Here is a 19,472-nt window from a genome sequence, read left to right as displayed (position 1 = left end):
GTGCTCGGGGGACTAAATGTGCCCTTTTCACAGGTGCATGGTCAATGGGCAGAGAAAAGCAAGTCTTAGAAAGCTGAAGCTCTTCACAAGAAGAGATGAGGGTTCCACATCCCGATTTCTCCGCCACTTACTGTCTTCTCCTCCTGGGACCTTTCTTCTCGTGGTTGGGTAACTATTATTATTCTACTGAAGAGATTTCTGTAATTATTGTCACTGTCAAAATATGGCTGGTGTTCAGGGGACACTCATCTTGAAGAGCCTTTTAATTAGGGCCAATAGTGGCCTTATGAGAAAGCCTGACATCAGAGGAGGAAGGTAGGAGATTAATTAGCTCAACCTTCAGAGGAGAGGTCCAGATCTCCTACCCATCACATGGATAGGATATTTATTAATGACACCAAATTAGCTTGTGGTGACACTGTTTGCGATGTCCCCCTGGCCCAGGAAGGCACACGAGCTATCTGCAGCGGTGGGGGCTCAGGAGAGGAGAAATTCAGCTCAGCCAGCGCAGTGCATGTCGTGTTGCTTCTTGGTTTTCTTAATCGCGGCTCCCAGTGTCGGGGTGGGCTGGAGAAATGTCCTACAAGACACTTTCTCCACTGTCCACAGGTGATTTTCACTGGCCCTCTGGGACGTGATGGTGTCCCCTTTCCAAGTGTCCTCTGTGGTCTTCCTCCTTCCACCTGGGTTATGTTGCTGGTGGTTCTCCCGCACTGGAGGACCTCACCATGGGGGCATGAACCCGTGTTTTAAAATGCAGATCTGGTTTTTGTCCTATTTTATTACTTGGAGAGGATTTTATGGACAGCAGGTGGCAGGCTTCCTCCGCCTGCCCTTCCTCTGCCTCACAGCCTCCTCCTCCTCGCTCGGTTCCTCTCCGAACACCGGGTCTGTCCCTCCAAGGACTGAAGTGATGTGATGTCCTTCTCTCTGGGGATGGAAGACCCCAGGCTGGGGGACGCTGTCGGTGGCAGCACGGCGATGCCACAGCCCAGTTGAGTGGGTTTTGATTCAAATCCTCACTCCGTGTGCATCCTTGGAGAAGTGCCTTTGAGGCCACGTGAGCATCCTGCGCTGAGGGAGCCTGGACCAAAGCAGCTGATAAGGGAAAACTCCTGGACTGTCCTCCGTGTCCACTGACCCTTGGATAAATTCATCCATATCCCACCCAACCTTGGTCTCTGCAAGCATGGGGAGAGGCAGGAGGAGCTGGGCTGCTCCGATGGGGACGGTGGGATGTGGCCTTGCTGGGCTGTCCGAAATCAGGCTGGAAACAAGACGAGTTTATGCTTAAGCCTGCTCTTAAATTATAACGCAACCCTGCCGAGGCTCATTCTGCCACCAGCCAGCTCCTGCTTTGGGGCTCGGTTTCCCTGCCTGGTGCGATGGGGGTCAGGCTGGCATACCTGGATGCCTCCACGCAACAGCCTGAGGCAACCACAAAATCACCATCAATACATCAAACCGCTCCAATACTACTGTCCTGTAGCTGCAGGTGCAGTCAAACCAAGTGATGGTTAATTTTGGAGAGGTTTACTGCAAGCAAGGAGGAGTAAAGGCTTTGACTTCACTTTCTTGGAACCTCTGCAAAGAGATCTTCGTTTCCTTCAGAGGTGCATTTCAGCAAGAGAGCAGGGGATGGAAAAACCTTCCCCTGTGTGTCCACCCCAACCACAGTTCTGAGCTTGGTGCCCCAGGAATCCATGCTCTCCACTCTTGTTTTCCCCATTGCTGAAGGTGTTTGTGGCCTCCTCCCTCCCCGCCGCAATGGAAGGCCATTTTATATCCCCGCGTCAGAGCGTGCTGCCTCTCGGTGGCAGTGGCTACTGCCGAGAGAGAACTGGGCAAAGACAGACCTTCTCAGGTCAGTGGTTTAACCTGAAACACCTCCTTCAGGGTGATGCTGAGTGCACGGTTTCAGTTTCAGCATTGTTGGGGCTTTTTTTCCTGTGTGTTGCTTTACAGGTGTTTAAAAGCAAAGGGAGGGCCGTTAAAGAAAGATATTCTGCGTTCCCAGGGAGGTATTTTGGCAGCTCTGAAGGGACATGGATTATTTTCCTGCCTCTTTTCCCCTTTGTGCATGCCTTTTTAGGCAGGAAACAGTATCTGCCTTTGATGCTGCAGAGTTGAGGGCCTGCAGCCTCCTGGCTTGTGCTCATGGCTGATCCTTGATGCCAGGGAAGAAGAGTGTGGTGGGATGTAGAGATAGCGCTGAGCTACACGGCAGGCTGTGACGAGCTCATTTGGAGCCATAAGCCCTTAGGACTAGGGGTCAACGCCGGGTAGCCCTTCCCAAAATCAAGCTCAGGCTGTATCTACTTGGTGGTGGATCTCCATTATTGATGAATCTATTATTTTTCTCCCTTTGCTGTTAACAAAGCAGAAGGAAACGGGGTGAGCTCCCTCTTGCCCCCAACTCCCATCGCTCTCCTGTCCCCAGGTACCCTTCATGAGCACTAAAAGTCCACGAGACACGCACGGGAAGGCAAGTTGTTGGGTGCCAAAGGCATGCTTCCCATGTGGGAAACTTGAACATGAGCCTGGAGAAGTGGAAGTGGCTTCATCAGCCGGTGGCTGGATGAGAAACCAGCTTGCACCCGTGCCAGGCTGGGAGATGGGTGAGCTAATGGGGAATTACAGGCAAAATGCATTGGGGTCAAGTATGGGGCTCTCACATTTGGGATCTGGACACCTGGTGGGTGTCCAGCTGCGGTGTCACCGTTGCAAGAGTGTCCCTGCTCCTCCTCATAGTGGGAGCCGCTGGTCATCGGGAATCACGTGAAGGTCAGATTAGAGGCTCAGTCCTTTCACCTGGGTTAACTAGTGCATTTTGCATCCTTTGGCTAAAACCCCAGCCATCAGCCTCAGCAGGTGGAGCAGGACATGGGACACAGGGCTGAGTGAGCCCTTGCTGCCTGCAAAGCCTGGTGCTCCAATCCTCCGTGGTCTCAATCCTGCAATCCTGCCGTCCCTCCTCGGTCTTCAGTCCCTGTGGGCTCTCAGCATGATGCTCTGCAGTGAAAAGTGGGTACTTCCCTTTCACTTTTGGAGGAAAGTGGTTGCTGTGAGCTGTGCCAGGTGCTATTAGGTGGTTTTGAGCAAGGTGTAGGTGCACTGAGCAGGATCCGTCCCTCGGGGCACCCTGGCCCTGCACCAAGGAATTGCTGGTTTGTACTGGGGCCCTGCAGGAGCTGAACTGGGGCAGCTCTGGGCAAGCAAAGCTGCGAGTATATGGGGAGCTCCTGGGGTGATACTCATGGGTTTGGGTGGCTGTGGGAAGGTTTGGCTCAACACCTTGGTGGTTACGTGCCTGAAGCCTGCCAAAATCCTGATTTAGGGTTAGGGTGGTTTTTTTTAATTGCCCTTCTCTATTTGAGACAAAGGGAGATGGTGGTTAATGGTTTATTTCTGCTAAATGCCTCCTTGGCTTTGAAATGTGGAAAACTTTGTCAAGTTTCTTTTTTTACCTTCCTCTTCTTTCTGCCCATAATGGTCTAAAAATCTTACAGACCCTAAGGAGACAAGTTACCATTGTGCACAGGCTAAAAAGTCCTCAGCAGAGTCTGGAGCAAATGTGGCAGAGGTTTTAATTTCACCCTCTTGATTTCTATGGGCCCTTAGCAGGCTTGTGTGTGATTAAATAACCCTTGACTCTTTAACGTTGCAAAAAAATCCCCTATTAGAGACCTTCTTTGGCTGTTTACAATGGCTTTTAGTTTAGCAGCAATCATTGTTAACTGGCTGATGAAACCTGATCATACCATAAATCAAAACTTCTTCACATTCAAATGCAACAATTAATCCTGGGTGTGTTGGTGCAATTAGATGACCAATTATGCCTCAAGATTCACTTGCTTGTTTATATAGAGAAGCCGTGTTTGCTCAGCCGGGGATGTTTGGCTATGGTTTTCAATCTACCCCAGGGGATGTCAAATGATAAACTCGGGGAGCTGCACCCTGCTGCAGCTGCAGAATTCAGACCCTTTGGCCTCAGATCCTTCACCTGGAAACTGAACATTCGTCCGCCTGCTTGCACTGACTGTTTTTTGGCTAACTTGAATTGCCTGAGCTCTCCTTTTTGCAAGATGTTAGTGCGGAATTTATTCTTGCAATGCTCAAGCCAGGAGGATTTTGAGCCCCACCAGACTGGGGCAGGGGTTGCCTTCAGACCTGCAGCTCCCGTGCCCAGGTAGAAACACTCCTACCAGTTTTGGGTACCCGATCTGACCGCTCTGATCTAGCTTTGAGGCTGTAGGGCCGGTGCTAAATAGCAATGGCACAAGCTGAAAACCCAGCAGCTAATCTGCTGGGGGATGTTTGCTCCTGACGATCCTGGTGCTGCGGGATGTCTCATTTACAGATCGTCTCGGAGCATGCCTTGCTGGGGGTGGATGCGCTCTGTGGTGGGGAAGAGTCTTATTAATGCCACAAAGCGTTATCTTATTTGAACCGCTGAAAAGTTGGGGTGGCTGCTGGAGCAAAGGTGTGTTCTTCAGATGCATTGCTGTTTCCATGAAAAAAAAAAAAGACTATTTGGGGGTTGAATGATGCAGAAGGGATGAGTAAACTCAAGCACAGGCTCTCATTCTTGTAGGGATGCTGCCTGCAGAGAGGGAGAGCTGAGCTCTGCCGGTTAATGACATTCAGCTGCAGTTTTTAGCGCAAAACCCAAAGCAAAATCCCAACACAATGTGGCAGAAATCCAGGACAAAGACGTATAGATAAAAAGCCTGCTGATGTCACTAGTGCTAGTAGGTGCATATTTACACACTCCACTTAAATGAAGGTTTTATCCACTGATTAACTGTTCTTACAGGATTTCTTTGTGAAACATCCATAGATGTTTTCTTATCTACTTGGAACAAAATCAGCTGATAGCGTTTTATATCCCTTTCCCTTATGATGGTGATTGGTGCTGATAACTGCTATTATAATTCCTATGGACTCTGATCTCTAAGTGGGGGGCAACGGCTCTCGGCGAGAAAGCAATTGGCTGTTTTTCTAAGTAGCTTAGAAAATAAGGAATTTTTTAAAAGAGTGGAGAAAGGGCTTGTTTTCTCTAGCTGATGCTGCTTTGGCAGGAAAACGGCTGCTCTGTCACCAAACGAATACAGCTCCCGGGAATGAGGGAAAAATCCCAACTGTTAAATGTTGCAAGAATTGTTGGGGAAGGGGAATTGGTTTTTCCTTATTTGTGCCTTTTTTAAAAAGGCAAATCGTGCAGGACATTTTAAGTTTGTTTTCATCCTTTTTTTTCCAGCCTGCACAAGAGGGCATTATATCAACCTGCAGCTGCACCTTGCTTGTGGGCAAAAGACCTCTTGCTGTCTTGCCAAACAGGATTAATGTCAAACCAGCAGAGAAGGTCCTGTATCCTGGAGGACACATGCCAGAGGATTTGTTTTATTTTGTTGGTTAGCGGTTATTTTTTAGGTGTTGTTTCTGAGCTGAACCTGTTCCTAGATCCTGTGCCCAGCCCTGCAGTTTTGCCGCATGGGAAGGGTCCTTGAGGACTTGCCCTCCCTTGCTCCTGTGCATCCTGATGCTGGTTGAAGGCAACGAGCTTGGGGTCCTCATGTTTTGGAGTAAACCAGCCCAAATCCTGAGCGTGCATCTCCCCTGGGTGGGAGCTCGGACAGTTCAGAGACCTCTGCTAGCTGTGGTTTAACAAAGCTGTGCTTGATCCCCTCCTTGCTTGCTAAGTCCTTGCATTCTCCTTGCTCTTGGCGGCTGTGCCTGGGAAACCCTCCCGGCTCCGGAGCTGACCTTTCCCAACAAAGCACCTTTGTCAGGCAGACCTCAGGGCTGTGGGGTTGCTTTTTTATTTTCCCTTCTTTACTTATTACTCTTTTTTTTTTTATTGATGTCACCGCCCAGCAGCACAAGGATCCATTATATGAGCCGCCGTTGGACTTTGCTTGTTTGCAGGAGGGTGATTAAGAACAAACGGGCAGCGGCAGGCCGTATCCTGGAAAGCGGAGGCCGAAAGTTTGAGCAAGAGGAAACTTGGCAGCAGAAACCCAGCCCCGATCCAGCCGGTGCTGAGCCTGCAGTCCCCATGTGCCGGGGAGAGTGGGAACCTTTTTTTCACATGGGGTGCTGTGGCTCTCTTTGGAGAAGGGTAGGTGGAAGCAAAGTGGGGTTTTTTTTTCCCCTCAGGTGGACATGATGAGGGTTTTCCTGGTCCCCTGTCTGTTCTCCATGGAGCATCCCAGCAGAGGGCAGCAAGAGATGCCCTGGGCACCCATTGCTCTCCCATGGGTGCTGCTCCAGAGCACCCATGCTTGGTGTCAGGGCAGGCCAACCCCTGTCCCCTTCTGGTCTCCCACCTTGGGGCACCTGCTAATAACTCCCAACTCTGCTGGGCTTTAAAGAGTCATTTTGGAGGCTGTAGGAGTGTGTTGAGGTGGGAACAGAGACACCACGCAGATCGACGCTTGCTCTCCCTGGTCTCTGGACATCCCCCCTTCTCTTTAATCCCACGGTTTATTTGGGGGCAAGACTCATTTTACCCTGTATTTCCATGCGCTATGGTGCTGTGTCTCCCCACGTCTGCCCATGCACGCAGCAGGGTCTGGGTGCACTGCAGCGACGCTGAAGCAAGGACCAAGCGGGGCACTGGTGGCTTCAGGCTCGCGTGAGCACGGCAGCTTGTCCCAGCGGTGCCTGTTGCTGGTGGGTGCCAAAGCCTGACCCGACGTGCTGCTGCATTCAACCCCAAATCATGCGTGACACGAGCCAGCGAGCAAAATACAAATTATGGCGGCTGATCTTCAGGCGGAGGCTGATGCCTTTTGACAACAGGAAGGGTGGCTGTTGGCCTTTAACGGCTGCGTGAGCTGTTTCCTGGCTCGTAACAAATTGGTACCGCAACAACTATAGGCTGGGCAGAGGCTGAGTAGGAGGGGGAAGACTCGGTGCTTGCGCTCAAGAGGAGGTGGGTGCTGACACAGTCTATACCATGACTAACGTCAACACCCATGCCAGCCTCTGCCATGTCTCTGCACAGAGGTTTCTCCTCTCTCGGCAGCGTTTCTGCCCATCAGCCCTGGGCGATGCACTGGAAACTTCTTTATTTGCAGGCCTTGCACATCTCCCGGGCGGTGTGGAGCTACGTGCAGAGGGAGGACATCTCTACTTTGGCTTCTTTGTGGCTCACGTTGCTCCTGAGTTGGTCCCTGGCTGCTTGGGGAAGCTCTAGCAAAGCGGTGGAAATCCTCCTGGAGTGGGGTTTGCTTCCCTGCGTTGCTTGGACTTTTCAGCAGCACTGGGTGGGTTGCAATACCCCTCTGCAAAGCTTTTCCACCTTCCCTGGTGTTTGCCTGGGTTTCTTTTTGTTGGTTTTCAACAAGCAGGACTGGGCACCGCTCTACTTTGTTCTCCAGGTGAAACAGCCTCGTGCTTTTCGTGTGAAGTCAGAAACCGCGGCTTTAAGCAAAGCACTTAAGGTTGCAAAATAGTCTGAGCTGGTAGCAGGGTAGAAGGGATGTGCTCCCAAACTGTGGAGCATTATCCCTTCTTGCTCAGGGGCAGAGTGATGGAGAGAGCTGGGCCTGACCCTTTGCAAGGGACTGAAGGAAAGAGGCACCTGCAACCCATTGAAAAAAATCTTTGTTTAATTGAGATATTGCCACTGGGTCTTGCTTCTTCTCAAGCAGCTCGTTCCTTCCCCTGTCTCTACAACGGCCCAGCCAACTTGTGTTTTGGGGATTTTAAATGATACACCAACAGAGCTGCTAGACACCTTCCTTAAATAGACTGAAAGCCCTTGGATGTGTAAAAAGATATAAGGTTTCTAGATCGTTACAACATGTGAAAATAGTTGGGTTTTCTTCTCTGCCAGGAAAAAAAAAAAGGAAATTTTTAAAGCTGTGCAGTAATTACCTGCTAATGGAAAAGATACTAAAGAATGAGAACTAGTCTGTGAAATCCTCTTAGCGCAAAGACATTGCTAGTAGGCATGTCTAGGAAAAAACTGCATCCATTCCCCCCTATTCTTAATTATGGCAAATAGGTACAAGAATTGTACACTGGGGTGCTTTGGTGTAATAGTTTCACCTGGCGACATACCTCCAAAATAGGAAAAAAATAGCCAGCAATACAAAGCACCAATATAGTTAATTTTTTATGACCAAACCGGTGCTGGATCTGTACAGCCGTAAAGAAGGGTAGGCGGCAGCATGGGTATATGGGATGGAGGTGTGCTGAGACACTGCTTCTGAAATGGAAGCTCCTGTTTCAGGGAAGAAGCTGGAAAATGAGCGTGGTGTAGCTGTGACTGCATTAGTGTGCACTACAGGTAAATCTGGTTTGAATCCAAGGGATTATATCAGCCCTTGTTGCGTCTGCTGAAATAAAAGTACTTTTTCTGTGAAATGGCTATTTCTGCTAAGGGAGTGTTGAAAGGCTGGTGGTTAGCAGTAACAATCTCATTAAAAATGGGGCTGAAGAAGCTTGAATGTTAAAAAAAAATTTCTCTATTTGTTTTTAAGTGCTGCTGTTCTCACTTCTGGGCAGGTGAGAACAGGCAGGAGGACCTCAGGGTTTCCCAGCCACAACCTGGGCTCTGTCCCGGCGAAGGTGAGGTCACGGCGCTTGCTGGATGCCGGGGTTTGGTCTAGATTAAACGCAACATCTCTGCCCGGATTAAATGCAACACGGACTAACGAGAAGCCGGGTGGGGAAGGTGTGCCAGGGCTCACGCTCGGCTCCAGACCTCTGCTCTGTGTAGGGATGCTGCTGGCTTCACCGGGCTCCAGCCTGCATTTACACCATGGTTTAGGGTCTGCCCCTGCCTTGTCCGTTGGGGAAGGGGGTTAATTGCTTGTGGCCCCCCTTCCCGCCGACGCCAGCCCTGCGTGGAGCCATCCCGCCTGGGTTTTTCGAGCCAGGCCCTGGATGCTTTTTTGTGCTGACGCAAAGTTGCTGCTGCTGCTGCTGCTGCTGCAGGATCCTCTGATTCATCCCCATGGAGGGCTCACACCCAGGCTGGCTTTCTTCTCCTGGTTGTTGATCATACTGGAGGTGCTGGTGTGGGCTGGGCCCCTCCGTGGGATGCTGTGGTGGCCCCCGATTCCCAGTCCGGGATGGGGTGTGGGGTATGCTGGGACTCCTGGATCCCTTCCCGGGTGCGAGGGTGGACGGGGTTTAGAGCAGCAAAGCAAGGGGGATGCCCAGGATCCCCTGTTCTGGGGAGGTCTGAATGCACCCTTTGGGCGCATCTTCAGGGTCGAGGGGTGCAGTGGAAGGAGACTGGGATGCAGGTTTTGGGGACGCTGACCTGCCCCAGCCCCATGTTTCACTGGGGGTTGCTCTGAGAGGGGTGTCTCTGGGATCTGGAGGTGCTTTAATGTGTGTCTGTAGAGCATCTCCCATGGCACATGTGACCATGCTGCCCTTTCCCAATGAGAAAGGGGCTTAATATTCTTTCCCCCTTACAAAAGGGGAAACTGAGGCACAGAAGGGTTGTAGCTCTCAGCCCATGCCTGAGGAGGGGTGAGCTGTGAGTGTTAAGACAGGGCGCAGGATTTCATTTTTAGCTTCCTAGCTCTGCTGCTGATTTATGTGATGCAAACTAAGGGCTTTTCCACCTCCTTTTCTCCTCCTGCTTGTCACTAACCTCTTCTGTTGAGAACTGGGTAGGGGGGGCACAGGAAAATCAGAGACAAGGGTCTGCTGCTACCCAGGCTCATGCAGTGCCACAGCCTGGATTGCAAATCTGCTTAGGTATGCTAAAATACAGGTGATGCTGCCTATCCTCCCTGGTATTGCCATGCAAAGGTGGCATAACCTGTCTGATTGGGATCAAGCTGCATCTGGGATGGGGGAGCTCCCAGGCAAGCATCTCCCACCTCCCTGGGGGTCCACGCTCAGCAGAAACATCATCTTTGCAGCAAGAAGAGGGGCTGCGATGGCGGAACTTTGCACGGGGCTGCATTTAGGGAGCCGGTGGGAGGGACGGCTGGGACGGTGCCAGCGCCCAGTATCCCCATGCCCAGGTTGGGAGCGAGGTGCTTTGGCAGAGGGTTGTGGCAGAACTGGAAGAGCAGGGCTAGAGCAGAAGGTCAGGGCGAAGGTGTGGGTTTGGCACCCAGCGAGGGGGCTGGGGAGTGTTGTGGGTCAGTTTTTTGAGGGCGCCTGTGGAAGTGTCTGGGAGAACTGGTATGGCAGAAAGCCGTGCCTGAGTCAAACGGGCAAAGAACGTGAAGGATTGCTGCTGGTTCCTCCCAGCTCGTGCCAGCCTCGGAGATGGGCTTCACAGTGCCCTGGACTTGGCACCCTGTCGTGAGGTACATCCTGCTCTTGCCCCACTCCAACACCAGTGCCAGTTTATCCTTCTCGGGATTAATGACTATCAACTCCCAAACCATCTGCTCGTGGTACCAGCTGCCATGGGATTTGGGGTCCCAGCACTTGCTCTTGCCCTGGCTCTTTGGGATGGCTTTGCATCCAGGTTAATTAATTTTTGCTCCTAAAATTTGATATCCAAGCAGATTTGTGCCCATGACTTTTTTACAATTTCCTTTATTCACAATAAATAATATACTATATTACAAAGATCTCAACACAAAATCAAAAAAATCACGTTTTTTTTTTTCTGCAGCCATGAATAAATAGAACTCACCAGCACCAGTTAATGCATGAAAGAGCATCTATGAGCAGCGTGGGCCCTGTGGCAGAGAGAAAGCTGGGGATTTTGCTGCACCCACATGCCCAAAGCGGTCATTCTTCTTTGCTGGTATCTACGTGGTATTTCCCTCCCCTGGGCAATCAGATGCAGGGGTGAAATCCTGTGTGTGCCAGAATGTGTGGTCTCGGGCCTCTGAAAATTGTGCAAAACTCACACCTAGGAGGGCAGGGATGCAGCCGAGTGGGTGTAAAACCACAGCTGAGAGGCTGCCCTGGGATGAGACTCCTTTGCTGGGCTTAGCTGGCTGCAGTTAAGCTAGGAGAGGTTCTAGTGCTCGCATTCACATAGAGGGATTATATACACAGACACTTCAATACTCCTTTCTTTCTCAATCACAGATGGTCTTTGAGTTATAAGACTTTTGCTTAAGAGTCTACTGTAGCTGGATGTGTTCATTGTCTGGCTTTGGTGCACGCATGAGCCCATGTGTGGGGCTTCCTCCCCTCCTTTTGTCTTGGCTTTTCCCAACTGTTCCTACGGTGGAGTCAACTCCATGGACTTCTTCCTCTCCTCTCTCTGCTCTTCCCACTCCTCCTCTGACTCGTAGGTGCCCTTGATGATGGCAAGCCTATCTGACACGTTCATGCAGTAGGGGACGAGGATGTAGAAGTAGAGCAGAGAGGCCAAGCAAGCCCCGAGGATGGGTCCAACCCAGAACACCTAGAAAGCAACAAGGGAGAGGGTGAGAGCAGGTCTTGGAGGCTGGTGCACCAGGTCCAGGCATCACAGTGGCATCCCTTGCTGCTCCGCATCTCCTAGCCCATGGAGAGATACAAACAGAGTTTCCTGCAGACTTCTTGGGCTGAAATCCCCTCAACCGTTGCTTGCTGAAGACATCAAGCTCCTTAGGAGTGCAAAGATGTGGTGTCCTGGAAAGGAGGCACCAAGCTTGCTCTGCAAGGCTGGGTCTGAGCTTGCAGGCAGTGCTGGGCGAGCCTAGGCTGGGCTTCTCTGTGGGTTTTGTTGACTTCAGATGATGCCCTAGCTCAGCGTGCACCATTGCATGAGGGGTTTACACTTGTCCCCTTGCTGGCTCTGTGCCATGGGGATAACCTTTTCCCCACGCATCAAGGGGGACAACCTTTCTTGTTCTCCAGCCCCCTTCTATCCTTTTGGGCCTGGGATGGGCTCGGAAACACCCAGCCCTGTAATCACCATGGCAATCGCTGCCCTCTCCCCTCGTTGCCTGCATCTGGCCCTGGCAGCTTCTTGGCCAGCCCATCCTGGCATGGTGCTGATGCTCACCCAATGTGCTGGGCTGAACCTCCTCACGATGACCGCAGGCCCAAAGGACCGGGCTGGATTCATGGAGCAGCCGGTGAAGTAGATCTGTCAGTGTGGAAAGGAGACTGGGTTAAGATGCATCGTATTGCTTAGCAGATACGAGCAGCTTTTCAGGAGCAGGGACCAAAACGGCCCCTGATGCTGTCTCTCTTGCAGAGAGGTGGAGGTCCACCCATCATCATGGAGAAGGAGCCCCGATATGTCCTGTGTTGGCTCTCCCAACGCAGCTCCCTCTAGGACCAACCGCACGAGAGTATTTTGGGGACCCCTGTCCTAGCAGGACCCTCTGCCCTGTCCTTCCTGGACACTCACCCCCACCAAGTGGCCTACAGCAACGGAGAGGCCAATGGACAGTGCTGGGGACCCCACGTTGCCATTCCTCCGGTTGTCCGTGGACGCAAAGATGCAGGCGGCCAGCTGGAAGGTGAGGATGATCTCCACCACAAGGGCCTGGCCTGGGGTCGTGTTGTTGTTGAGCTGCAAACCATTGAAAGCAACAATAATTAACCACCCTTGGGGCTAAGCATCACCAGGAGGGCTCGTAGGTGCTTTGCTGGTGGATTTGGGTTGCAAAGCCATGCTCGAGAAGCCCCCCCTCAGGTCCCCTGCCCAGCCCTGGGGCACAAGGTGCCGTGCTGGCCACTGCTTGCGCTCACTGCTCCTTTCCCTGAAAGGGAAGAAATTATCTTTCTTTGTGTTTAATGCTCCAAAATCTGTCTCTCCCCCGGGGCTCTCCATATCTCTCTCTGCTTGCTTGTCTCTGCAACACTCAGTGCTTTCCCACCAAATCTCATGCTGATTTGTCCCTTTTTTCCACCCCTTGATCCTTGCAAGCTGTCATATCCTGACTCTTCTCCCCTCCACTTTGTGCAGCACCTCCCCACGAGGCTGGGGAGCAGCCGGCAGCCGCTGCGGAGGGTCGTGGGATGAAGGGTGAGGGTTGGGGTGAAGGTTGGGGTGCAGCCATGGGGGTAAGACAGGCTGTTGTTGTCCCAGTACCTCTGTGCTAACCACTGGGGACTGTCAGATGGACTCGACCCCACTGGGCATGGGAAGGGCAAAGCGACCCAAATCATCACAGCCTGTTTTTTTTTTTTTAGCTAAAGCTGACTGGTTTGGGACATGGAGCATGTGGGAATAAGATGCATAGCAGCACCTCATCCTAGCAATCGAACCCTCTGCAACGTGTCTGTGCTGCTCTGAGGGGTCCAAACCTGGCCGTGGTTGGAGCAGTAGCTCCACCGCTCCCATTTCAGGTGGTTTCCCAGCACTTCCCCAAGGGTTTGAGACATGCTCCTCGTCCCCGCTTATCTCAGAGGGTTCCACTGCCTCCCCTCCTCCTCCAAGAGCAGCCCCTGCTGCTCACAGCCGCTCCGCACCCTCCCGTGTATTGCTCCTTCTTCAGCTCTTCTCCACCACCTCTCTCCATCCACCTCCATTTCCCAGCTTCCCCCAGTGCACTGGCTACAGTGGGCTTCTGCTCCCCCTGCCCACACTGGTGTGACTGTGCTCCGCTCCTTGCCCTCCCCCCTCCGAACTGGCGCAGCTCCTATCCCAGCACTGATCTCCAGGTGGAGAGGCTGCAGTCAAGAACATCTCAATGGTGCAGGTGACTCATTCAGGCCCTTAGGATAAAGGAAGCACTTATTAAAGGAGGAAAAAAAACATACCATTCATTACCCCACACAATAAAGCTGTCATGTCAATACTCTGCTGGCTGTGTCGGTGTTTGCTCCTAACCCATTCCCATCCCTCTGTGCATGCAGGATGATGTGCCAAGACCAACCATCCTTATGGATTTGGCTCTCCGGGTTGGTGCTGGCACCAGCTCCTTGCTCAGAGGGAAAGGAAAGCCCGCACGGCAAGGTGAACTATCTCCAGGTAGGGAGACTTACCGCGTTGATGGCCAGGTTGCCACGGGTATTGACCGGTGTCACGCCATAGAGGATGCCAGCCCCAGCGATGGCCCCGACCAGTTGGGCGATCACGTAGAAGAGTGTCCGGAGGAAGGAGATCTGGTTCCCGACAAAGAAGGCGATGGTCACCGCTGGGTTGATGTGGGCTCCGCTGATGTGGCCAAACGCCTGCACCAACGTACCGATGGCCAGGCCAAATGCCAGCGCGATCTGAAGGATGCTGGGGAGGGCGGACGGCCACTTCAGGGCTGAGCCGAGGCCGATGAAGACGAAGATGAGCGTGGAGATAAACTCAACAAAGACGGATCGAGCAAAGGCCAGGGTTAATATTTCCTTCTTCATGGTGGGAGCGGGTGGAGGGCGGCTAGGAAGGAAGAAAGTTTAGGCTTCCTCTGTCTCCAGGCTCTTCTGTCTGCACCCAGTTGTAGGGCCATACCTATCTATATATGCAAGAGCAGCAGGGAGCTGTGTTACAAGGCGGTGGGTGGAGCCAGGGAATTAGCCAGTCCTCCCAAATTATCATGTGAAACTGGAAAAGTTTCCATCTGAAAATAACTTCGGAGCCTCTTGGTGAACCAGTGACTCAGATATTGGTGGCATTTCTTTCTCCTTCCCTCTGCAAACAAAGAGCCCCTATAGGGTGTCTCTGTGGTCGTTAGATAACGCAGTTGCATAACGATGCTGTGCTCCCTCCTCTGCTTTTCCCTTTTACTACCTCTCGCCAGGTTCTGGGTGTTTCGTTAGCAGAGGTGTAGTTAATATTGCCTTCCTCCGTGTACTTGCAGACTGGAGAGGGCTGTATTTTTGTTTGAAAAGTCTTGTTGCTGGTGTCAGGCTGGAGGAGCTCTCCTGGGGCCGGGCTCCCGGTGCATTCGATTTACACGGGATGTTGAAATGTAGAGAAAAGTTAAGTACCTGGAGCTGCTCCCAGGCTGTCAAGACAGTTCAAGTCCAGGAAACAAGTGGCTTGCAATTGTCCTGCAATTGCAGGAGCAGGGCAGGGTTTGGGGCATGCTTTGCCTAGCTGGGGAGCCCTAGAGAAGCCGGGGCTTCTTCGAGGTGCCTGCATGGAGGCTGAATGCCATGGAGTAAATTGGATAAAGCAGGCTGATCGCTGCAGAGCCTGGCTGTGGACATCTTTGATGCCTTTCTGCTTTGCTGCTCCTTACAGAGCATCTGGTGTGGGTTGGCAGTTGGGGGGTGCTCGCTGCCTGTAGCCAGGGAGGGTATATCCTACCCCTGTCATCTCGGGACTTTTTCTTTTCTTTTTGCCTTTCAAGATATTGCTCAATGAGGTCAATGATTTTGCTCTTGGGAATGCCAGCATAAAGCCACAGGCTTTGCATGGACACGAGCCATGTTTACATGTCTCCTTTCATGTTCCCATGGTGCTGCTTTCCATCCTAAATCTGTCCAGCTGCAAATCCTTGGTTGGCAGGGAGCGGAGGGGGGAGGCTCTCAGCTCTGTGCAACACGGAGCTGTTGGGGACTGAGGTTTTGGGGCAGAAAAAGGCTCCGGTGACACTTAACAATGAATTCTTGGTTTCATCGTAGTCCTTGCAGCCTTGTGCCAGGATTTTTTTTTTTTTTTTTTGAAATGGGTTTGGGTGCCAGATCTGCTCTCCTTGCTTGGTTGATTGCATCTTGCCTTTCTCAAGCGGTGCCACCTCTCCATGCCTAATGCAGCGAGCCCAGGCTGAGGTTATTTATCCGTGGCTGCCACGCGTCTCTGCAGAAGCCGTCACACTCTGGCACGTGGTGAGCAAAGCTCTACATGCAGGAGATTGGTAAAATCATTTAAATCCCTCTTTAAATTTAAAAAGCACTAAAAAGTTGCATTCACTGCTGCCTTCTGCTGGGTGCAGTCAGACTTGCACAAATCCTGTGGGGTCAAAGGCTAGGCGGGCTTCCTCTTCAGAGCAAGAAGAGGGGAATTCTTCCTCCAGAGCCAAAAATAAATGAGCCTTTCTCCTCCAGCCATACCCAAAGTCCTGAGCTCAGCAAACAGACCCAAAGAGTCTCGAGGGACTGAGGATCCGTTACAGTGTTAATTCCTGATTATGGTTTTCTCCTGGTTCTGCCGATCCCGGGGAAGATTGCAGACTTAAAGACCAGATCTGTTATCCTAGAAACACCTGGTCCGTTGGCGTGTTTTGGTGAAAGTTTTGCAAGCTGGTATTTCAAGACACCCTGGCCAGATTCCAGCTGGAGTAATTGCTTGCTACTTCCCTTAAGCCCTGTCTGTGGCTCCAGCTGCATCAAATGCGCCTTGTTCCCATCCTCCAAACCCTTTTGGAACGTGCCCGCCACAGATCTCCCTCGGAGGTGGCTGCGTTTTGCTGGCAGCTCCTCCGCCACACGCCTCACTTTAGCTAAAAAGCAGCGTTGAGCCGAAAGACGCTCTCCCAGGTTCCCAACTGTGGGTAATAACCTCCTAGCAAAATCTTCCAGCTGACTAGGAGATATAATCAAATAAGGCTGGAAATGATGGGGAAAACTTCCGGAGAGAAACAAGATGTTTCTCTAACAACGTGCCATTCAAAACCTATTTTCCCGAGGCGGTTTGCTAGACTTTCCTCACTGGGGCTTGGCTTCTCTGATGTCTAACCATGTTGGGCAGGCGTTGGGAAGGCTCCTTTTCCTCTCCCCAGCTGCATGCCCTCCAAGGAGCTTGTACGAACCGAAAGTTCCTTTGATGTGTCAGATTGAACTGAATTGGGCAAGACCTTGAGAAGGCATTGCGCAGGTCCCTGCTGACAGACGGACACCTACATGGTGGGGTCACGCACGCCTTGTTTCACCCCTAGGCTTTTGGAGGAAAGAAGACAAGGAGGCTTTTTGTAAGGAGGACAGGTTTAGCCGTCTCCCTCCTCCTCCTCCTCCTCCTCTTCTTCGCTGGTGGCGGCAGACAAACACAACCAAAAATCGCCTGCATCTACCACTCAATCACGGGGCCACGCAGCTTGGGATGATGTGCTGGAGGGGGATAGGGACCCAAGCCAACTGCTGGGTTGGGGTGCAGGGAGCCTGGGTGGGAGGAAGGCAGCTGGTGCCTCATCCTTGCCCAGGGCCCTCCCGAGGCTCTGCCTCACCCATGGAGGCGTGTGTGTTATTAACTGAATACGTGTGTTGGTCCCTGTCGTCCCCGGTTTGCTGATTTCATTTTCTGAGCCCGCACGGGGCTGCCATTAATTTGTCATTTCCACGGCAGCCCAGATTTCTGATGAGTTCAGCTCCATGTTGGACCTCAAAGCCTGGCAGATGGTATTGCAGGCAGCCAAGTTCAGATTATAAATGCTGCTGAGACCCAGACCAGCCGGGTTTTTGTTTTTCCTCCCTCACCTGGCTCTGTATCTTGACCAAGGACCTTAAAACTGGCACAATGATACCAGCAGGAGTAATAATAGTAACAGGAGACAACTAGTTCTGCTGGAATCTGTGATTAGTTGGGATTAGATAGCCAAAGGAGAAAGTTTGGTTTAGTTTGTTCTAAGGAGAAAGGGTGTTTCTTGCTGGCTCAGCTTTGGGAGTTTACAGCAAGCCATTGATGGGGAAAAAATAATACGCACTGGGAATAAAAAGTAGAGCAAGAAGTAGCAAACTTTTCCGTCCTCATCCTGAGTTCCTGGGGCTGCTTCTTGCTGTGGAGGTAGGGAAAGTGGTGGGATTAGCACAAAGCCTCACCACTTTCTAGGGCAAGGTGATGTCTCTGTACAGGTGTTTCAGACAGGGCTTTCAAGGATTTCTCTTATCTAACCCACCATCTGCTTGCGCTGTCTTTAAAGGCGAGGGATTACTCTGCTGGCCTGAGGCTGATGGTGTTTCCACCTTCTCCAGCCCTGGAGCTACGAGGCTTTTGCTTCCCCTAGTAACCTGACCCAGCTTTGGAGCAACCCCCCCTCCGCAGGGAGACTGAGTTTGCCTTCGGGGATGTCTCCCTGCCCATGTCCCAATGCTTGGGCTTGAGAAGCTGGTTCTGAAGCTGTCCTCCAGCCTTGGTGGCTGCTGTGCTGAGCTGGGTGGTCACAGTGACCTGTGAGCCTGTAAACAGGGATGATGCTGTTTAAATGCTGAATAGTGTTAATGTTTAATAACAGCATTGCTCTGCTCTTTGCTTAGAAATTACTTGACGGTCTCTAAGGCGTACAAGTGGATGCAAATGCTTTGGGGCTGGTCTGCAGTGGAAATGCCAGCATCCTTAATAATTAATTTGCACTGAAATCATCATTAAATCATCACATGGGGATAATAATGTGTATCAGGGAAAGCAAAGGGCTGGTTAGAAAAAAGATCTGTACGAGATCACACAGTGAGAAAGCTGGGCTTGAAACCCTGGCGTCCTGATTTTCAGGTCTAGCCCTTTCCAGCAAAACCACCTGCATCAGCAACATTAAGAGGCTTCATTTCTGCTCATCTAGATAAATACTTTGAATTCTTATTGGCCAGCAGCCGTTTATCAGTGTCCTCAGGATTCAGACAGAGCTGTGTTCGGGTCAGTGGTGTTTTTCCTCCTGAGACGTGTTTGCCGTGGAAATGTCTTCTTCGCCCATGCAGTCTCCTTTCAAGATTGCAAGGAGCACGCTTGGGAACAAATGCTGAAATGATGCGGGGAGACAGTTGCCACCAGGAAAGCAATCTTCCCCTCTTTGCCTTGGCAATGCCATCCTGCTGTACGTGCTGCTGGGACGGGAAGGCACAGAGCTGGCTGGAGAGCAGGGGCCAGCTCTGGGGTGAGAGGTGGTTGAGTTGCATCAAGGCAGAGGGGGACTGAAAGCACGACCAGGCTCCAAAGCACCTATAAATGCCATAAAGAACATAACAGAGAGGAATCTGGAAACTCTTAAAAGCCGAAATTCTCGCATAATCACCTGGCTCCAAGAGCCCAAGACTTTGCAAAGCAAAATATTGGTGACAACATGTGGACAGCTGATTACTGGTGAACTGGAAAATCAGTTTTTCACCCCATTCTGCCTCCGAGACACAGAGCAAATGGATCAAGAAATTTCTCAACTTAAAGATTTAGGTAGTATGTACTGATTAGGATTTAAAGAGAGCTGTGGTGGTAGCATCCCTTGTTGCATCAGATCTGGAGCTAAAGATTCTTGCACTGAGTCATCTCTGGAGACATGTGGGCTTTTCTTTAGGTTATTCGTATTCCTGGAAAATCAGATTGAAGATTGAAGAAGAGCCTCTGGTCTTGTACCCAGACCCTTTGGCAGACTCTTGTGAAACGGGACTTGCTGCAAGCCTTGAAGATGCAGAACTAGCTGGGGGTTTGGCTTCCCCCATGGAGCACCAGCCACCTTCTGAGAAGGTCTGTGGTCCTTTCCCAGATTAAACCTGGCCCTACCTCCTCCTCTTGCTCTTCTAGATGGATTTAGCCTCCTGGCCCCTCCTCAAGGAAAACATGCTTAGGAAATACTTCTACAAACATAAATAGATCCATAGAAGTAATGATGTGCCTGCATCCCAGGTAGGTCATGCCATTGCAAGGCAGGTACCAGATGGGAGCTGAATGCTCACATGGCCTTAAAGATCTGGATCTGGAGGGTTTGTACATGGTCAGGCCAAGAAATTCAGAG

At 51.5% G+C, this 19,472-nt stretch overlaps 1 protein-coding gene across 1 annotated transcript; it reads right to left on the bottom strand.

Annotated features, from left to right (window-relative positions):
* Positions 1-10,494: 10,494 nt before the first annotated feature.
* AQP5 (aquaporin 5) lies at positions 10,495-14,344 on the bottom strand. The gene is made up of 4 exons (XM_009914570.2): positions 13,870-14,344; positions 12,287-12,451; positions 11,936-12,019; positions 10,495-11,350 (listed from the first exon to the last, which is right to left on the bottom strand). Exons 1-4 carry the CDS (start codon positions 14,230-14,232, stop codon positions 11,165-11,167), a joined length of 798 nt encoding a protein of 265 aa, XP_009912872.1. The 5' UTR covers positions 14,233-14,344; the 3' UTR covers positions 10,495-11,164.
* Positions 14,345-19,472: the final 5,128 nt, after the last annotated feature.

The sequence above is a fragment of the Haliaeetus albicilla genome, chromosome 18 (genome assembly GCF_947461875.1).
Source record: "Haliaeetus albicilla chromosome 18, bHalAlb1.1, whole genome shotgun sequence".
NCBI classification, from domain to species: domain Eukaryota; kingdom Metazoa; phylum Chordata; class Aves; order Accipitriformes; family Accipitridae; genus Haliaeetus; species Haliaeetus albicilla.
This window is presented reverse-complemented; position numbering and strand designations above follow the sequence as displayed.

Coding starts and splice junctions, on each gene's coding strand:
- AQP5 (XM_009914570.2), bottom strand. CDS start 14,232: ATGAAGAAGGAAATATTAACCCTGGCCTTTGCTCGATCCGTCTTTGTT. Junction 12,020..12,286: donor CTGTAGGCCACTTGGTGGGG/GTGAGTGTCCAG, acceptor CCACACTGACAG/ATCTACTTCACCGGCTGCTC. Junction 11,351..11,935: donor GGTTCAGCCCAGCACATTGG/GTGAGCATCAGC, acceptor GTTGCTTTCTAG/GTGTTCTGGGTTGGACCCAT.